This window comes from Atta cephalotes, assembly GCF_000143395.1.
Source record: "Atta cephalotes unplaced genomic scaffold scaffold00036, whole genome shotgun sequence".
NCBI lineage: Eukaryota > Metazoa > Arthropoda > Insecta > Hymenoptera > Formicidae > Atta > Atta cephalotes.
Genome location: NW_012130100.1, coordinates 856,446 through 877,127, shown reverse-complemented (window position 1 = coordinate 877,127; position 20,682 = coordinate 856,446). Strand labels below are relative to the sequence as shown.

The following is a 20,682-nucleotide window of genomic DNA, read 5'->3' as shown; positions in this document are numbered from 1 at the left end:
GTGTGTGTGTGTGTGTGTGTGTGTGTGTGTGTGTGTGTGTGTGTGTGTGTGTGTGTGTGTGTGTGTGTGTGTATAAAAGTGTATTGGATATCATTTAAAGATATTGTCTTACGTAATGCACATTCTCCTTTCTTATAATACACTACAAATTGCTCAACAAGTATGTTCAATTATGTTCAATTTTCATCAAATTTCCTTATTAAATAAAACAAATTTACGATACAGAATAGTACCGAAAATTTAAGATTTATGCGAAATCTTTTCGACAAACGATAATATATAAGAATCTGCAAGTGCCTATCTTCAGAAGAACAATGCATCTTTTTCTGAATATTCTTTAATAAAATGAAAGGCACAAGTAAGTTGTCAACTCAAGTGACGAGCATCGAAGATAGATAGTATCGTGTAAATAATATCGTTCAATGGATGCTGTCATTCTCCATAGAGATATTTTGTGAAATAACTGAATTATCGATCTACGATAATCGAATCAGACTAAATATAACATTTACAAAGTGTATTTTATTTCATAACGACTATATGCATATATACATTGTGTGTGTGTGTGTGTGTGTGTGTGTGTGTGTGTGTGTGGAGGGGGGGTGCGTGCGCGCATGCGCGCGTGTACATTGCCTTCGATACTGCGAAATATAATATATACTGTTGTCATAATTTAGCGAAACAACGGAGTCGTATAATAGTTTCATCGCTACTATAAAATTATCTTATATGATAAAATATGATTAGGCGCATATTCAGCAACTCTATACTTGACAAGCGCCACAATGCTTGATTGAGATTTACTGCAACGGTAACACATCAAGTTAGATATCTTTCTGTAGCATATAATATGACTCGTGTCCGTTTATTAATCCGCTATAAAAAAAAAATTGCTAATATAATTTCAGGTATTATGGCTACTGATATCAGTAGATAAAATTTTGTGCGACTTCAAACTTTTTATCTCAATCCACAGATAATATTGCCTGTGCCCAATTGGTGTTACATTCCAATGCTATTAATTTTCTGCCGCAGACAATTCATCGAATGATATAAGATTATTGAAAACTATCGTTTTCATTGATGGAAAAACATGCGCAATAAAATGAATGGGCGACAGAAAAAAAAGAGGAGACGTCGTTTTTCTATTTCACAATTCTCACGTTTGCAAGTGTGCAAGTATAACGCTATATACAATTGAAAGTTCTATTACGGAGAAAAAGAAATTTCAAGCGACAAATTTGAGATCACACTTCTTCACATGAAGACTGACTAAATAGAACAATGTAGACATGAAGTAATAATCGAGAATAAAAATCTTTTACTGTAAAATATAATAAACAATATCGACGAAGAATGTGTGTTCACTTAAAAGCTCATGAAACGAACGATTCGATCGTATATGAATCGCAAATGAAAGTGCTAAAGAAGATAACCGGTATCGAAAAGCAAACCGAACGGAGACTGCAACAATTTAACCTCCAGAACTGTTTTACTTCCTTTTTCGATTTGCGATTTCGATTTCACTCCGACCATACACAGTAAACAGTAATATCGTCGTAAATTCATTATTTTATGCACAACGATTAATAATACTTTTTACTCTATGGCTTTGCTCATGAACTCTATAAATCGTTTGCCATATTGTTCTGGATCACAGGTGGATATACCGTCAACGTTAGCACCATATTTGACGGTCTTTGCCGCTTTCGCCGCTTGTTTACGTACACCATAATGCGTCAGCACGTCTATTATGGCCAAAAAATAAATCTCCTTTGTGGGAGCACCTATGAAAATATATGTGGTTTAATATTATATGTGGATAATTTTATACACACGCGCATATACATACACGCACGCACGCAGTGTTCCATAATTCATGACCAGAATTTTATTAACATATGACTTAAAAGTAATTCCTAATACCAATATTAATGTCGAAATTATAAGTTTTCAAATTAATAGCGATTAAAGTTAACTAATTACAGAGCTGACATTTTTGCTCAGGGACAATACATCATACAAACGGATGTTTGTATGTATATGATGTTCGGTTCACCTCATGTGAGATTGGAAGTAATAACATATACAATAGTATTGAAATACTTCATTAATCATGTTTAAACTTAGAAAATAATTACATATGCAATATACATAACATAAATAAAATATTACAGGATATTAAAAATAATAAGAATGTAATGAATTAATTTAAAAATTATTAGTCTTGACATTTTGGTATTAGGATTTTTGTCTTATTTTTAAATCAGAAATATATTATTAAAATTTCAATCACGAATTGTATTCTATATATTCACTTTAATGCACGATTATCAGTATATCTAGAAAAAGTACCTTCTTTACTAGGAATAGCGTAAATATCTAGCTCAGGTATTATCGCATCTTCGTACTGTAAACTGGTGTCACGTATTAACGCTGCATGCGGTGATTCAGGAGGTGTTGCCATATTGGTAACCGTGTGACCGACGCCACTCCAACTCCATAAGCGGCTGCAAACAAATGAGTGACATCGAATAAATCAAATGGAAACTGAACTAGTTTTCGTCCAAAAGAAGAGTAGAAAAAATATCCACTCACTCTGCCAATGGACCTCGAGACTCCAGTCCGCTACCTGACTCGCTGTCGTCCTCTTCTTCATGATTGTCCTCATCATCCTCTCTTTCTGCACGTTCTCTGCTCTCTTGCTCGGCGCGCGCACAATCATGTAAGCCAAGTAGCAAGGAGTAATCCATCAAGTGTAATCTTGTTAAGAACTATGGAGACAGATTATCATTTTGGATACTTCGAAGTCTTTCACAAATTTGAAGCCAATTTTTATTTCGATAAATAATTCAAGATAACTATTAAAATATTTCTCATCATAGTACAAAATCTTGTATGATCAAAGTTTATATTCTTATATAAATACTTACATCTACATCAGCGGTTAGTGTTTCTATTAGCTTAGTTTTGGCTTCTTCTCCGATGTAAATCTTCATACCCTCTTTAACGAAATCGTTATCCTTGTAGGTAGGGAGATCCTTCTCTTTCTCTTTATCTGACGCTTCTCGATCTACCGTCGAGCCTTTTAAGTCGAATTTCTTGTGCGTCGTCAGATGATTCGAGAATACATTCCTTATGGCAACTACATAGTACTCGACGCCGTCAACAGTCAATCGGTACATTCCCAGGTATTGCGGTAGCAGTGTCTTTCCATGTCGTTCAACAATATACTGGAATGCAATGTCCGCGCGTGTAATCTTGAATCTTCATGACATTTACTTCCGATTATACTTACGGGATGATAATGTTTCAAGAACGAATGCATCCTCTCCACTTCCTCGCTCGTGAGGGTTTTAATTATAAACAATTTGTCATAAGATTGATAAAATTTTGCACCACTCTTCCCAGATGAATCGTCAAGCACTGGTTGAGATCTGGAAGAAGAAATGCGCAAACCGCATCTTGGGTATACATGTGGATGTGCATTTATAAAAGATCAAACAATAGTTTAATTCGAATGACCGTTGGCATAATCTTGGTAAATATAAATGATGAATTGTCAAGAGCGGTATATTAGATAATCGATGGGTTTTTGAAGCCGAATATCTGGCTGATGTAAAGCAACTATGTTGGAGTCATCATTAATTACATTAATACAAGAATATTAATTAACAATTATAAATTAAAATTAAAATATTTATTTCCCTTTTCACACTATTATTATAATCAATAGGATGATATGATTGTTATCATTATTTTCATCATTATTACCGTTGATATTATATAAAGCACTCGATTTGTTAATATCTTGGTTAACTCATCAAGCGATATTTTTATGATTTCGACTAAAACATCCTCTCACCATGCTTTAAATCGTGGAAAAGCTTTCAATGGTAGCTAATTCCGAGTTTTAAATTACAATTTAAATCAAGCAATCATTGAGATATGTATATTATCGAATTATTATGCTTAGTCACGTCCGTTCTCGATCTTTGGTAGGTCTTTAAGTTTGTTAGAAACAACGAAAACGCACAGCATAGCAAAATCAAGTTTCGCTAACCTCAGGCGTTTTGGTTTAAGACTGTAGGTACACAGCGGTTTGTTTAGAATAGAATTGTGCGAGGAGGCAGAAGAAGGAGAGGAAAGGGTAATCGATGGGACGGTAGCGGCGCGCTGAACCAATTGACGAGTTCTTCTGCCTATTCCATCGACCAAATCCGTTTGTTGCTTTGCTCGCGAAGGATTAAACACCCGACATCTACCACATTAAAATTCTTATATTACAAAGCCATTTCAGTAACCTGTCCATCCCTAATTCAATTGCGATGAACAATATCATTGTGCAACCATGAAAGCGAATTTTCAACTTTATATAGTAACAGTGCATTTGTTGTGTATTGTACAGTGTTATATTAGATACATCAAAATTTAGTGAGAATAATCAACACAAAGATATTACCTTGTCATTGATTCCTTGTAATCCAAATCATCTATTCCAAACCTTTCTCGCAAATTCCTAAAGACTAACGGACAATATTCTTTGATTTTGAAGTGGGAGGGCATATTCTCTCTGCACAAAAAAAAAAGAATAGATTGTGTAAGCAAGTATCTGCAGTATTACAAGTATTATCCTGTGGCTTTATCTATTAGTGTAAACAAATCTGAAATTAAACAGTTGTCAGTATCGAGTGTTTCATAGACATGTGTACACATATTGAGAGTTATTAACTAATTATTAATTATGTCTACATATGTATGTACGTAAAATATAGGCCATATATTATATATGCCTAAATACATAACATAGCCTAAATATATTTCTAAGATTATCCCATATAGAGTTATATGGGAATATATTTAGAAACAGTCGAACTCGAATATATTTAGAAACGGTATGGACTTGTATGTTCACAATTAGTATGGATATATTATATGTGGACCAAGATGTAAGATTTCTCTCTTATTTAAAAAATAACTTTTTGAGTTGTTACCATGAATGAGTTAAGTAAACCCTATCAATCATCGAAAATAAAAAAACTAATTTCATAAAGTATTATCAAAATTGACAACATTCAAAAAACGTTTTTCAAGAGTTGTGAAATGAAAATGATAAAAATATGACTTTGAGCATATTAAGAGTAGATATATTCTTTTGGTCAATATTATTTGACTAGTAATTAGTAATTTTCTGTCAAGTTAAAAAATAATTTTTTCTCTTATCTGGAAAATTTATTTTTTTTAATCGTGTTACTTTTGAAGAAACTTTTAATAAAACATGAAGAAATCAACCGAGAGAAAGAATCAATATTACATGTAATTGTATGACACACATGAAAAGAGAGAAAAGATAAACTTACTTGTTGAAAAGATGATTATCTACTTTCAACTTGCTGTAAGCTCTAAAATCATCTGGCAAGAGCATTACTGGAATGTTAACATGACTAAGTTCATTTATCTGTAATACAGCAGACATAACAATTATACGATTTATTTCTGAAACGTTAATTATTAATTAATTAAGGTTCATTAGTCAAGTTCAACTGATTTATTATCAGGCAACGAAAAATACCAGAGTAAGTTTGAAGGAGGCTTAACACTTGGCCAAGTATCTATGTACAGGTATGTGATATGGAATTAAAAATAATTTAAAAACAAATTGACACAATTATACGGCATTATTAAGCGATTCGACGACGTATACTTATTACATTGTTCTATTAAAGCCTTTATGATTTTTTTATGGTTTACAGCTTGCGAACTTATTGTAGAACAGGCATTAATGGACGACGTCGCAAAGATCTGCGACGGGCGGGAGAATACGCGGACGCGCAATGAAAATAGAAAAATGACGATGACGTTTGTCGAACAGCGAAAAACATCGACACGCGATATTGGAGCGCACGCGGTGCGAATTGCGCGCCGCCTCCATCACTTACCGTGTGATTAACGCCCCACATAAACACACTGAGCAGCGGCTCGTTCGCACGGAACAGCTTAACCTTCTGGTGCTTCACCCGGAAGTGCTTCTTCTTTAGCTTGCTGAGTCCACTGGACATTTGCGGCGCGCCCGACATGCTTGTTTTCCGGACTGTCAACTGCACTCAAATCTAAATGTCGATGTCACGTCAAAGCAAGATTCCCGAATGGGGATCTCCTCGCGCTCTTCTCACCCTCGGCGATCCACCTGGGCAATCCACCCTTCTTGACTGAAGAGGAACGGAGAGGAATAGGACAAAACGCGAGGGGATTTTCTCTTGCCTCTCCGCTGCTTCGTTTACATCGTAAAATTTACCACGTCTGCAAACGGGACGGGAAATGGGATCGCTCCGCACGAGGATACCGAGGGCATCGAGTTGCAGCGGGGCGGGGCGGTAAAAAAATCGGTGTCTTCCTTACAAACTGACGGCGAAACGGTGGCACACGCCCATGAACCTCGAAGCCCGCGGATCCTCGTGACACCACTTTGTACGACGCACGACGACAAATCACTAAAATTACACAACGGACGGATGAATGAACGAACGTCGTATGCACACTGATGCACGCAACACGATTCAACACGAATCCACCGCACCACACCAGAGACAGGGGGCAAAGGGTACAATTGCACTGAATTGTATAAACTTCTCTCTTCTTCCACTTAGAAGTGGGGGGACAACCGACAAGGCCCTTGGCACTACCTAGGATTGTAGTACCGGAAATACGGAAACTAAAAGAGGTCACGTGCCCAATAGTGGGGATATTCCAACCTATGCATATCTATATGAATATATTATCGTTTTTGAGCGAGGTATTTACCAATGTTTACTACCCAGCACAGAAAGATTGCAAAATGATTACAGATATATCTCATTGCAATGTTGTAATATTGCAAATAGATTGGCACAATGTATTTGCATCAATGGCTGCGTTCAGTGGACTCAATATTTGAATGAACATTCGCTGCTATTGATGTATACTTCCAGATCTAAAATGTTGATTGAATAATCTAAAAGAATACATCAATAGCAGCGAGGATCCATTACGAAACAATTGTGTCTACTGAACGCGACCATTGGTTGCGTTTAGCGGACTCAACAGTGAGCGCTTGCTGTTATTGGCTGCGTTCAGCAGAATATTTATTTTGCAACTGTTGAAAGTTTTTTTCGCGCTGATTGGATTGTGCTTTTAGATCAAGAAGAAAGGTTCTATCTCAGAGAATTATAAAACGGTTGTATTCTGCTGAATGCAGCCATTGATATATTCTTTTAGCCATCCAATTAGAATTTTAGATAGAAGAATATACTAAAAGGTGCATTCAATACTACGACCGCTCAGCGAGTCATAGGTGCGTCCAGAAGCATGACCGCTCACTGAACTCTTGTATCTGTTTGGACTATATTTTTAGATCTAACCAAATATGCCAATCAGACGCAAGAGCTCATTGAGCGGTCGTGCTTCTGGATGTACCCATTGATTTTTTAATATTATTGATTTTTGCCTTTAGTTCTTCATTAAATCTAAATGTAATAATCAATCGAATTAAAGAATCACTAAGCGCTAACTGATTAATTTTCTCTGCTGAACAAATGATGATTTCTATAATAATAACTTGTTTTTAATAATACTATAAAATATTATTTTTATTAGCTGAAATAATACTAATTGCTCTAAATGATATATATATATATATTTTTTTTTACTCTAATAAATTTTTTATACTAAATATTATAATTACTGGAAGTAGTTCTATGTTACGTCATATGTCGTCATATACTACTACAGTAGTAACACTACTGGCTCAGCATTGACACTATTGTGTATCAGTAATACTACTGTAGTAGCAGTAGTAGTACATTAATAGATAGAATTTTATTACACTTTAGCGTATTTACAGCCAAGAAGGGGATTTGATTTACATAAAATTCTAACTCATTCATACATCCATACCTCGTCCGCAAGCTGTCGCACCTATATTATTATAAAGTTTTAGAAAAATTTTTGCTTATCCCTTTATTTCCCTACTTTTCTGATTAGATCCTCTGACTTCGCTTTTTTATCTACATTATTTCATTTTATTCCTTTTCGCTTTATCCGCTTTTCTCTTTTAGTTATATCTATTTCTAATGTATACTCTCGTTCAATACCATACGTTCTCATCTCATATCACAGACTTATCTTACCAGCTATAATTATTATCACATATTTATTTCTTACTTACTCCTTAGTTCACCTTACTTTTCTTTTCTCTCCATACCTTCCCTCTACCTACACATTTCTTCCTTGTCTTCTTTTGGTTCAAACTTCATTCTTTTTACTACCTCCCTCTCTTTCCATAATTTATTTTATTATTATTATTTTCCCTTTCATCTCATCTAACTCTTTCACACAACTCTTTCTCTTATCACACAGTTTCCTTAAGATCTTTTCCTTATCTTTTTCTAATTTACCTAGTTAAATCTTTCTCTTATTTCCGAATATTCCTCTACGTAGTGCTTTAAATTATCTTTTCCCACAGAATATATATATATATATATTACAGAATATAGGGTGCGTTAGGTATTTGAGGACATATTGACTATAAAACTAAAATTTGTATATTTCTTAGAAAACTTATTGTATTTTATTGAATTTTTTACAGCAAAGTAAGTAACTCGTAGGTTATACAGTTATTCGATAAAATCGCCTTCAGCAGCAATAACAGCTTTAATTCTCTGCTGAAAACGTTTGCATGCTCGAATCAAAGGATCCTTGTCCATATGCATCATTACTCTGGTAATAGTTGCTCTGAGGGAATCAAGTGTGTTATGGAGATGTTTATTGGTCTCCCGTTCTACAACGTCCCATACATAGTAATCTAAAGGATTAAGATTAGGGGAGCTAGGTGGCCACATGTTTGGGGTTATGTGATCATGCAGGACACCCAATCTTGTGTCGTGGCTTTATATGAAGGAGTCTTATTGGAATATGTATGTCCTTTCATCACGCACGCTATCTATCTAGGGTTTCACAACTGCTTCCAAAACCGCAATGTAAGCAGCAGCATTCACCCGAAGTCCTTGAGGAAAGAAGTGGGGTGGCATGATGTGTCCTTCATTGCTCACCACTCCCAAAACCATGACAGTTGCCGGAAACTTTGTGTGCATAACATGAGAAACTTCTGAAGGATAGTCACCTATCATTTCGTCGGTTTACTTTTTGATCCTGATCAAAATTTTTTTTGTCAGAATAAAACCAGAGCATATCCGAGATTTCAGAATGTTTTAACTTGCATAGAAGTCGTTGTGCCCGGATGAATCGCTGTTTTCGAGTGTGTGCAGACATAAACTGACCTTTGCGCATCACGTGTGACTTGTACCGAATGTCTTCGTGGACAATGCGACGGATTGTGCACTCAGAAATCTGAAGATCTCTCGATATGGCCCTTATGGACTTTGAAGGATCTTCATCAATAATGCCCTGGACTTGCTGCACAAATTGTGATGTTCTAACTGTGTCTGAACATGCTTTATGTTTTTTGCGCTTGTCATCAGATACTTCTAACTCTCGACGAACTTTGTGAACAAACGATCCGGCAAGATTCAAAAATATGGAGATTTCAAAATCGCTGTGATTCGCGTGTATAGCGACGATAACAGCGTGCCTTTTCATTTCATGAGTTAGCTTATTGTCCTCCATTTATGATTTGAAAGGAAAAAAGAAAGAAAAATATATTGCTGTAAAGTGATAAGTACATATGTGAGTGTAATACCTCAAATACTTGACCCTGTATTTTTTCCTATACTCTTTTACCCAGTATTTATTATATATTATTATATCTTCTTTTAAATTCCCATATCTTAATTTGAACAAGATTCTTACCTCTTCTCCTCTTTTTCCTTCCCCTAAATTATCTTTCTTCAAATACTCTGGGATCCTGCCATTTGTCTTCCATCTTTCCATCTTTATTTCCTTATATCTCTCGTTATGTCTTGCCTTTTGGATTTTATCGTCCTCCCACTGTCTTTGCCATCTCTCTTTCTGTATTTATTGATCCTCAAAACCTTCCTCCCCATATATCACTTCCTTTGCTTCTATATCCTATTCCTATTGTAATACCTCCTCCTTTCCTATATATCCCCTCAATCATTCTTCTTCTTTTCTTTCCAACTTTTATTTGTCAAATTTCCTATCCTTCCTGATTTTATTTTATATGCTTAAATGTCCTTGCTCTTATTCCCCATTCTACCCTGAGCTTATCCATAAGAAGCTTCTTCATAATTAAATACCTTAGTGTGCAGTCCAAACTAAACATCCATCTTATATAATCTATCATAATCTTTTCCAATTCCTCTTTCTCTTCCCAACCCCATATTTCTACTTCATATTTCTACATAAGCCATAACACTTTGTACCAAATATTTAAATAAGATCCATCTTCTCCTGAAATCATTCCTGCACATCCTTTCACCTAAACCCCATACTTTTCTTGTCGCCATCTTCTACTTAATTCCGTGTGATCTTTACAGTTGCCTCATCTATTCAAAGTAAAGCTTATACTTAAATTCCTGCACCTCTTTTATCTCCTTTTTACCCCATTTCGATATTTCCATTTTCTCTCTTTCTCTCTTATTACATACCAATACCTTAGTTTTTTTTTGTACATAGCTCTAATTTCTTTTCCTCTCCTAAAACTTCCTATCATATCCTGCAGGGCTTTCCTATTTTTTGCCAATAGAATTATATCATCCGCATATGCAAGATTCCAAATCTTTTGTTTATCTATACCTCTGCCTCTAAATTTTTCGTCTAAGTCTGCGATGTACAAATTGAAAAAGACTCATCACACATCCCTGCATTACGCCTCTTTTCGTTACAAAACTTTCAGTATCTCCTAGCTTCGTTCTAACCGTTACCTCTATTCCTTCGTAGGTCTTCTCAATTCTTCTAACTAAGCTCTCTCTTATTCCTTTCTCCCTCAAGCAGTCCCATAATTTGTCTACCTTGTCAAAGGCAATTTTCAGATCCGCAAACATCATGAAAACTTTCCCATCTTTTCTTTTCTTGCCTTCCCTTTGTATGATGTGCATCCCTTTGTATGATATGCATTATCATGAACATATTATCGATCATCGACTTTCCTCTTCTGAAACCTGTTTAAGTTTCTAGGATCATTCTTTTCTCCTCTGCCTCTTTCTCTAGTCTATTTTTCAGCATCTCTGCATACAATTTGTACGCTGTGTAACAATGATATCTCTTTATAATTTGTTGCCTTTTCTTGGTCACCCCTATAGGAATATACTATATCTATATACGTGAGGCGTTTGATAAGTTTGGTAAATTTCCATGAAATGGCGCTCCATTTGATGACGTGACATCTCGAAAGATCCACTCTTCGAACCCCTTCAGATGAAATTTCAGCCAGAAAGGACGCATAGTTCACATTTGGTAGTCATTTGAAGTAGGCTGTCTCAAAATCTGCAAAATATTAGGTGTACAACTTTGCTTCCGCCGTTTTCCTATAGATGGCTTTAGCGGTAAGTGGTGGTCGAAATAAATAGATCATAGACATCATACAATAAACTTGGGCATCTGTCAACATAACCCCATAGAAACATTAGTCGATTTGTGTCTGCATCATAAAGTTATTCTACGTGCTATTCCATCAAGACAACGCACCGTTCCACAAGTCGACCGTTGCAATGACAAAACTACGAATTGGGCTATGAATTGATTCCTCATCCACCCTATTCTCCGGATTTGACTCCGTGTGACTTCTTTCTGTTTCCAAACTTAAAAACTTGACTCGGTGGGAAGAAATTCTCGTCAAATGAGGAAGTCATTGTCGCCGTCTGAGTATATGTGTACAACTTTGCTTCCGCCGTTTTTTTCCGAAATTCGAGGTTTTATTGTAAAAAACTGGTTATACATTTATGATTCAAAGTATTGTCCATCGCTGGCCACTACTTTCTCCCATCTTTCGGATAGCGTACGAATCCCGCGTCGAAAAAACTGGTCATCTTTTGAGGCTATCCACGAATCGATCCAATTTTTTACTTCTTCATAAGACCGAAAGTGCTGATCAGTCAGGCCGTGTGCCATTGATCGAAACAAGTGATAGTCAGAGGGAGCGTCTGGAGAATACGGCGAGTGGTATAGGACTTCCCATTTCAACGTTTCCAAGTATGTCTTGACCACTTTCGTAACATGGGGCATTGTCATGCTGCAAAATCACTTTATCGTGTCTCTCGTTGTATTGCGGCCGTTTGTCTTTCAATGCTCGTCTCAAATGCATCAATTGCATCAATTCGATACCGATCGCCTGTGATTGTTTCAGTCGGTTTTAATAGTTCATAATACACTACGCCGAGCTGGTCCCACCAAATACAGAGCATGACCTTGGACGTCAAAATCACTATTCTTGAAGCGTTGAAACCACTCACGACACATTCTTTCACTAATAGCGGCCTCACCAGAAGTATTTGAGAGCATTCGATGAGCCTCAGCCGCAGATTTCTTCATTGAAGTAAAAAATTAAAACCTCCCGCAAATGACGAAAATTTGGCTCGTAAACTGACATTTTCAATCGAGAATAACTTTATGATGCAGACACAAATCGATTAATGTTTCTATGAGATTATGTTGACAGATGCCCAAGTTTATTGTATGACGTCTATGATCTATTTATTTCGATCACCACTTACCGCTAAAGCCATCTATAGGAAAACGGCGGAAGCAAAGTTGTACACCTAATATATCCATCACTGGATTTATTGAAACATCTCGCTGCACAACATGTATGTGATACCTCCAAAATATATAAAAATCCAAATCTACAAGAGAATCACATTATTAATGAAACAGGTATCTAACTTCCGTACTTTATTTTTAACTATGAGGCGTTTATTAATTTAAAGCTTATTCGTGACAATATATACATTGCTTTTTCTCACAATTTTACATAGATCTGATAAATTAACTTACCAAAAATAGTCAGAACAACAGACAACACAAGCTGCTTCAACATACATAACATATTCTGTCAGGTTATAATACATGTTCATGGAGCATAGGTGTGCGATCCAGACCACAGCCAATCACACCATAGTCACGTGACGAGTCTCTCTTTTTAGGATCTCTGGCATCCAGAGGTACGTTTCTTGCATGATGTACATAGAAGCATAGAAGTTCTGTTTCTCTTCATGCACACTCGCTGATTCAACCTACCGCCAATTGCATGATCCCGCCTCTTCCGATGCATGAGACCGCATGAAGTGCCTCATCTCTCGAGCTAAGATAGTTCATGCATTCAACAATTTTAGCGCAAAACTGAAATTATAATTCGGCTGGGGCGAATGTACTCAAAATCATATAGAGATTAAAGATACGTAAATAGGATATCCAAAAATTTTTTAATTTAACATTTCATATATATGTATATTATATAATATATATATATATACGATATTATAGAATATTACTGAAAAATTATGTGTAAATTAATATTATAAAAATTTCGGTTGAATCGGTATTTAATGTCCAATACTGGTATTTGGATCTCGGTTTTGCGTATATCGCTATAGAATATCAATTTTTAGTCCCTGATTTATATGATACTGAAAAATTAATATATTGTTATATTACTGCTATTTTTCATATCGTTTTAAATTCCTGAATATAAAATAGTAGATTATGATAGAGGTTACATTAGTCATATCCTTATAAAATAGGTAAAGTAAAAATAACGGACTTTAAGGATGTCTTATATATATAATTATAGCAAAAAGTTCCTAAAATTTGATTTTGACGAATATGTGCTATTTTCATATGATTTGAATAATAAAGATTGTATGCAGAATCTTATCATTTACTCATAACTAAAATGCAGAAATGTATTTTTGAATTTCTATTGCTAATTATTTCTGAAAAAAATGAAAAATTTTTGACAGTGACAATATCTCAAATCTAACCTTAAAATCCTTACCTATATTTTAAACTCTTATAACTTCAAATTGCTTCTCAGTGAATCGACTTCGGATTTTGTTATAAGTGTCTGAACATATGTAAGAATAATCTGTAAAAAATGTAAGAAGATGTAACAATAATTATTGAATGCATTTGTAATTCAGTGAATTTTAAATTATCGTTCACTGCATGAATTCGTTACTAAAACCGCATGGAATGTATTGGAAAAACAGAACATATCCTGCACTCCATACCATGCACTAAATACTCATGCATTTCATGTAAGAAACGGAACGCACTCCAGAGCGACCACGCGCAAAATACCGGCTCCTTCCATTGTCTGATCAATCTCCGTCCGCTCTAGACTTTAAACGCGTGCGAACATAATACTAAAAAAAAAACTCGTAAAACTTTGAACGATTGTCTTGCATTTCAATTTCTAAATCTAAGAATTCCGATTCTAATTTTAAATCTAAAATATTATAATTCAATTTCTAAATCATAAGTTCTAACTTATAAATTATAACTTTAACTTGGAATTAAATCTGTCCTCATATAAAATTAGTTATTAAAGCATAACTAGTGTAGGGATTATTATTAAATATATAATTAATTTCATTCGAGTATGCATTTCATAGACATCTCCATTCTCTTAGCTAATTCATCCTACACTAACAATAATATAATCGCTATCAAATATTAACAAAAGCGATCGCGCGTGCGATCTATTGGTGCGATCCGAATCAGCAGCTAAATTCGCCTAAGGAGTAGTAAAGTCTATAGGTTTGTTCGCGTTGCATGCTCCAACATGCTCCTGTCATAGTTCCTATTCACTCTAATGAGGGCATTGGAGTGAGAAAGAGTTATGATAGGAGCATATTGGAGCATGCGACGCGAATAAACTTCTTGGTATCATTTCTTTCTGAGAAACATTCGGGAATACTAGAGAACATTCGACCGGGCATTTCAAGGTAAAAAAGCTTCTTTCCACATTCCGACAATTGCCGCCAATGAATTGCCTTTAACATGTGTTCCCACGTATTCGCATTTGCGTGCATCCATCGACATTCGAATCTTGGCGATTAGTTCACGTAGGCGATTGGTAACATAGTGCATGTAGAGACTAGAAACGTAGATATTCGCATTTTTATTCCTTTTTCTACTCCTTGTTCTTTCCCCATTCCATCACTGAGCTGTGATAGGTTATGGTTATTGCAGGTTATGATTTGCTGCTTGAAATTTTGTAGCTCCTTTCATTCCATTTTTGCAAAATTAGTTGAATATCTATCGTAATATTAGTGCATTAGAAAGAAGAGTGTCTGGTGTTCAGGTTATTTTTAGATAAAGTGCCAAATATGTCAATTGGAAGAAAAGGATTGAAATTTCTCATCTGCGAGGAAATATAGTGATGTTTGTTCACAAGTCATGTATTTATTTTATAGGAAGTTGTCAACGAATATTATCTGCAGGAAATTTAAATAATCGAATACCTTTTTCTAATCTATTGATACAGTTTACCGCAACGCAACATTTTATAAATTTTTTTGTCTCGTTAATATATAATATTTATATATTTATATATTTTGTCTCGTTAATATATAATATATAATATTTCAGTTTTTTTATATCCTTTTTTCTCTTATGGTAAAATTTCGAAGTGTGGAAATACATAAATACGAAGCTACAAGGTTTCCAACAGCTTAGAAGTATAATCTATAAGACCATAATCTTCTCAGCTCAGCGGGAACAGAGCAACGAGTGGAGAAAGGAGTAAAAATGGATACTCACGTTTATAATGCCTTAGTGCATGTTGCGTCTTCGGTATTTTTTCAATATAGGGAAAGCGATACCATCAAATATCCTGAATGTTATATTTCCGCATCGGAAAACGAAAAAAGAAATTATCAAGAGGCCATTATATTTATTTGGGGCTTCTTGAATGTTTTGAATCCTGTAGTGCATGTTCTGTATTAACTGTTATTCAGCACCCGTCGCAAGTGTCCCGAAGTATTAGAAAGATTCGTCGCTTATCTAGAGAGAGCGGAAGAGCAACCGTGGAATGATTTGGAATCCACTATAATCCACTATAATCGGAATATCTAGCGCTCGCCTTTAACCAATCAGTACTAACTTGGACAAATCTACGTCGGCTACGATCCTCTTTCATACGCGGAATCGCTAATTTCGTATCACACCATAGGTTAGTTCGAAACCGGGGAACCGGCCAAGCCTTCCGGCTTAAAGTAAATGTTTGGACACGGAACTCTCTTTATATCATTATGTCGAAATTAAGATCATTCAATAGAAAGTTAGTTAGTATTCGTATCAAGTGCACTATATAAACTAGGCCTATATGTCGATGAACTCAAACTTTTGTCAATGAACACACTTTTTCTAAGGCTACGTTTCAAAACCTTCCTCTCTGAAGATTTTACTCTATATGCTATAGTATACGTTACATGTACTATATATTTTGAGTAAAATTTTCCTCGAAGGGGAAGTTTTGAAACGTAGTTTAAAATGAGTACTATCCCTACTCTTCGAATGCAAAGTCTAGAAATACTAGGTCTGTGAAATTCATCAATTATCCACTCAGCAACCATTTTAAAATTTTAAATATACAGAATATATAAGAAATAAATTCATGATTGGCTGCTAATCACGTGATTGCAATGATCAATCAGGACACTTAACATCAGCGCTTCTCTTATAAATATTGAACTCTAAAACCAGCTGAGTTGGCTTGGAGTAGGGGAAACTTATGATAGTTTGAAATTGAAGAGTTTAAAGTTAACAAAACAACGAGAACCTATCGTATTCTCCCGAGATCCGTTCATTTTAGACAAGCGTTCCATATCCCCCATAACCTTTCTCTCCTTCGATTAACGTTTATTTCATTATAACCGCGAAAAATACGCAAAAGGGAATATCGATGATATTATCTCCATCAGCTACACCTTCTGCATTACGTCTCCCTTCCTTACTAGCGCTCGTGTATACATACACCTCTCTCGTTGCTTCGGGTACAGAAGGTGCGAACGGGGAGCGGCTACCGCCGGTGCCGTATGAAAGAACTGTAAATTCTCCAACTCTAACCCAAACGCTCTCCGGCACGCGGAGCGAGAGGTAGTATTCGTTATAAAATAAGACCCCCGCGGCCCGCGGAAAGTCGTATATTAAAGATGGAAGCGATGGACACGACTACGAGTTCGCATCCGAGAAGAATGCACAATAGTTACGAGGATGAAGAGGAGCGAAAGCACTTTCAGAGAATCGTCTCTGCGTTTAGATATTACAAGTGAGTGCCGCGGCTCCAGTCTTGAGTCGCTCACTTTTCTTCTCATTTTCTCTCAAATTTCGTTCCTTCTTATTCCTTCATGCCGATGTCGATGGCGAAAACCGGTATGACAACTATAGTCTTGAATTCCAGTTTTCCTTTTTATTATTGCTCAAGAGTCACTGGAAAGACATATTGCATTAATTATCGTTCATTGCGAAGATTCGATTTGTAAGCGATTACTATTCAGAGGTCACTCTCGTGATATTTTTTTTATCATAATATGTAAATAACGTTGGCGATTCGATGCATGCAGGAATTCTTCTGTTTGTTTAATTTCTGTTTTTTTGTGCAGGACACACTCCTTGCTAAGAGTGAGAAAAACAGAATCTTATTTTCTTAGTCTACCGCAACATCATCAGAAACTTTTGTCAAAGTATAAGGAACATTTACAAGAGGTCAAACGGTGTATTGAGAACAATGACCAGATCATAAAACTCATAATAAAAGATGTAGCCCATATATTTGAAAACGTATGTCCAACTACTGCTCAAGTTGACAATGTAAGAGATATTACCTAACGTTTTATTTATCGCACATAGATAGAATTTAATTAGTTTAATAAAGTTTTTTTATACAATATAATATTAATATATTTTGAAATATATTTTGATATTTTTATTATATCCATGCAACATATTTTATCTGGGAAATGTCCTTAGGACATAGGACATTCTCTAGATATTCCTTAAAGATGTATGCTACATGGGATATACTTTGGTTAAATTTAATTTTAATTATTTCAACATAGGGTGGGAATAGTGCTACGTTAAAAAGTTAAAAGTTAAATTAAAAAAATTAATTTTATCGGTAACTTTTTGACTTTTTAGAAGTCAACCTTTAAACCTAATGTGAGAGAATAATAGTATATAATTTAGAAATTTTATATCTTTTATTGTTTAATCATTAGTTGTAGACAAAAATAACTAGTGATTCTTTAATGGATAAGTAAGATAATGAGAAAGGAAAAATATAAAAAATTATGAAAAAATGATCAAATTTTTTCTTTAATGTTCATTCAGACCAAATTTAACTGTTAATTTTTCAATTACTTTCTTTATTAATGTAACTTCTACTTCAATTAATTTCAATATGGACTATTTAAATACAAGTTCATATTGAAAAATTTTTAATTTTCAAAACTATTAACTTTAACTAGACTTAATTTTTAAAAAAAGTTAACTTATCCAACTCTGCTCAAACTGTGCTATCTCTGTGATATTGTTCTATTATGTAAAATAGATTTCATTACAGACGCTAAATCTAAGGCCTGTAATGTCGGATCAAGAAAAAGTACAAGCTACCATTAAGCAATTGGTACGGGACTGGAGTGTAGAAGGTGCTGAGGAACGAAAAGCGTGTTATCAGCTAATTGTAGACGAAATATTATATCAATTTCCATTGGAGAATTGGTATGATAATTCATAATTATTATACAAGCAATTATTGTAATATAGGAAACACAAAAAAGCAAAATCAAGAGAAACTTGCAAAATCTATTAAAATTCTTATAAGACTTTAAGCTGCCTTTTCATCAAAGGATACACTAAATTAACATACAGGATGAACCTTTGATGAAATTACAGTTGAAAATATTTCAAAAGTTTCTTTTGTAAGCCACACCGAGACATGATTGAAAGAAATATCAAATGATAGTTGAATTTCCAGTAAACCATCGGACGTGCATATTTTAGTACCTGGTGCAGGATTAGGCCGTCTTGCTTTTGAAATTGCGAAGCGTGGATATACCTGCCAAGGAAATGAATTTTCCCTATTTATGCTGTTTGCATCAAACTTTGTATTAAACAAGTAAGTAACAAGGCAAATAATCATTTTCGCATCTTTTGTCACAATTTTTCGTTTTGTAATAGATGTAGAGATATAAACTTGTATCAAGTACATCCATGGGTACATCAATATATGAATAACTTGAAACCTGAGCACCAGACGCAAGCGGTTTCTTTCCCCGACGTAAGCCCGAGCGATCTTCCAGGAAATGCGCAATTCTCTATGACCGCGGGTGATTTTTTAGAGGTAATTTTTAAAACAAGAATATATAACATGCACAATGAATACAAAATATTTATACAGAGAAAATATCTTTTAAAAATCTTTTAGAAAGTAAATATTAATTACTTATTTATACTTATTCTGTTCTAATATAAATAAAAGAGTACGAATACTTTTTGTGTGTGCAATACTACAAGTTTTCATTTTCGCTTATTATTAAGATAATATATTTTAATTATTACATCTTTTTACAAATAATTTTAAAATAATTTTAAAATTTACAATTTAAAATAAAAATATACAATTTATTTTATTCTTTGTTAGTAAATCATTAGTTATTTTCTAAAAATAAAATTTTAAAGTCTCCTCTACAAATATTTTTTGCGTTAACTAAGTAATCATAATATTATCTGTTCAGTCAACATGATTTATTTCAGGTTTATACGGAGAGCAACCATTGGGATTGCATCGCGACATGTTTCTTTATAGACTGTGCCAATAACGTTGTACAATTTATCGAGACAATTTATAAGATCCTGAAGCCAGGTGGCGTCTGGATAAATCTCGGACCGTTGCTCTATCATTTCAGCGATTTACCAAACGAAGACTCGATCGAGCCAAGTTATGATGCTATCCGTGATGTTATTCTAGGCTTTGGCTTTCAATTGGAGGTAATAAACTTTATTTTTACGTACGATATTCCTGAAACGTTCACAGACTTATAGTGTATTTTCTTTCAGAAAGAAGAGACAAAAGTGAAAACGCGTTATGCCCAGAATATTAATAGTATGTTACAGTGCGAATATAATAGCGTGTATTTTGTTTGTCGAAAACCAAATGGACATGTGGACGGTGTAAATCACAATCAGAATGGAGGTGAAACTAACAGTGCGCAAGAACAAGAGAATTGATTACAGCATGGCACTTTTTCTTCTTGAAGAAGTGAAAGAACACTGAGATGTTATTGTTTAAGTGCAGCCGTGTTTCACATGTGAGAACTAGTTCTATGATTGCGTTTAAGACTTATATTTTTTTCTTTTTTATATCTTTATCTGTCTCATTCTAATATAAAGACTCATACAAAAAAGTTTTCAATGGCGCTACGAGATTGTTTTCGTAACTTCAATAATGCCTTGAAAATAATAGAACTATTTTTTTAAATTAATCAGTGTACCATAACTGCAAACAATATCTAATCTAATTACATTTCTTGTTTATTGTATCATGAGTAATTTGATTGAAGTCAAAACATATGTTTTGACAAAAGTTTTATAAATATTTACAAACCAATGATTTTCATTATTGTATAATTATGCGATATCATTGCGTGATAATAAGATTGTGTGCGTGTGCGTGTGTGTGTGTGTGTGTGTGTGTGTGTGTGTGTGTGTGTGTGTGTGTGTGTGTGT

The 20,682-nt window shown here is 34.7% G+C and overlaps 4 protein-coding genes across 4 annotated transcripts in view; 1 reads left to right on the top strand and 3 right to left on the bottom strand.

Annotated features, from left to right (window-relative positions):
* Positions 1 to 1,317: 1,317 nt before the first annotated feature.
* On the bottom strand, positions 1,318 to 6,077 carry LOC105621688 (phosphatidylinositol 5-phosphate 4-kinase type-2 alpha). Its single transcript, XM_012203154.1, has 9 exons — positions 5,940 to 6,077; positions 5,361 to 5,458; positions 4,463 to 4,573; positions 4,064 to 4,261; positions 3,299 to 3,437; positions 2,934 to 3,233; positions 2,599 to 2,774; positions 2,356 to 2,510; positions 1,318 to 1,787 (listed from the first exon to the last, which is right to left on the bottom strand). The coding sequence occupies exons 1-9, from the start codon at positions 6,075 to 6,077 to the stop codon at positions 1,600 to 1,602; spliced, it is 1,503 nt and encodes a 500-aa protein (XP_012058544.1). The 3' UTR covers positions 1,318 to 1,599.
* A 3,076-nt stretch (positions 6,078 to 9,153) lies between these two features.
* LOC105621701 lies at positions 9,154 to 9,660 on the bottom strand. Its single transcript, XM_012203163.1, has one exon. The coding sequence runs from the start codon at positions 9,658 to 9,660 to the stop codon at positions 9,154 to 9,156; it is 507 nt and encodes a 168-aa protein (XP_012058553.1).
* A 7,448-nt stretch (positions 9,661 to 17,108) lies between these two features.
* LOC105621686 (UPF0586 protein C9orf41 homolog) lies at positions 17,109 to 20,184 on the top strand. The gene is made up of 7 exons (XM_012203152.1): positions 17,109 to 17,224; positions 17,559 to 17,766; positions 18,518 to 18,675; positions 18,932 to 19,072; positions 19,135 to 19,297; positions 19,711 to 19,944; positions 20,014 to 20,184. Exons 1-7 carry the CDS (start codon positions 17,109 to 17,111, stop codon positions 20,182 to 20,184), a joined length of 1,191 nt encoding a protein of 396 aa, XP_012058542.1.
* LOC105621687 (protein KTI12 homolog) overlaps positions 19,921 to 20,682 on the bottom strand; it is a 13,078-nt gene continuing 12,316 nt past the window's right edge. The window contains 1 exon segment of the mRNA XM_012203153.1: positions 19,921 to 19,975. Within this exon segment, the coding sequence (XP_012058543.1) occupies positions 19,921 to 19,975 (55 nt within the window).

What these genes read in the sequence shown, in the direction of transcription:
- LOC105621688 (XM_012203154.1), bottom strand. Translation starts at nt 6,077, where the DNA reads ATGTCGGGCGCGCCGCAAATGTCCAGTGGACTCAGCAAGCTAAAGAAG. An exon ending in TCTTGAAACATTATCATCCC is followed by an intron (nt 3,234 to 3,298) that starts GTAAGTATAATC and finishes ATTGCATTCCAG; the next exon opens with TATATTGTTGAACGACATGG. An exon ending in CGCTATTCCTAGTAAAGAAG is followed by an intron (nt 1,788 to 2,355) that starts GTACTTTTTCTA and finishes ATATTTTCATAG; the next exon opens with GTGCTCCCACAAAGGAGATT.
- LOC105621701 (XM_012203163.1), bottom strand. Translation starts at nt 9,660, where the DNA reads ATGGAGGACAATAAGCTAACTCATGAAATGAAAAGGCACGCTGTTATC.
- LOC105621686 (XM_012203152.1), top strand. Translation starts at nt 17,109, where the DNA reads ATGGAAGCGATGGACACGACTACGAGTTCGCATCCGAGAAGAATGCAC. An exon ending in TCTGCGTTTAGATATTACAA is followed by an intron (nt 17,225 to 17,558) that starts GTGAGTGCCGCG and finishes TTTTTTGTGCAG; the next exon opens with GACACACTCCTTGCTAAGAG. An exon ending in TCAAACTTTGTATTAAACAA is followed by an intron (nt 19,073 to 19,134) that starts GTAAGTAACAAG and finishes GTTTTGTAATAG; the next exon opens with ATGTAGAGATATAAACTTGT.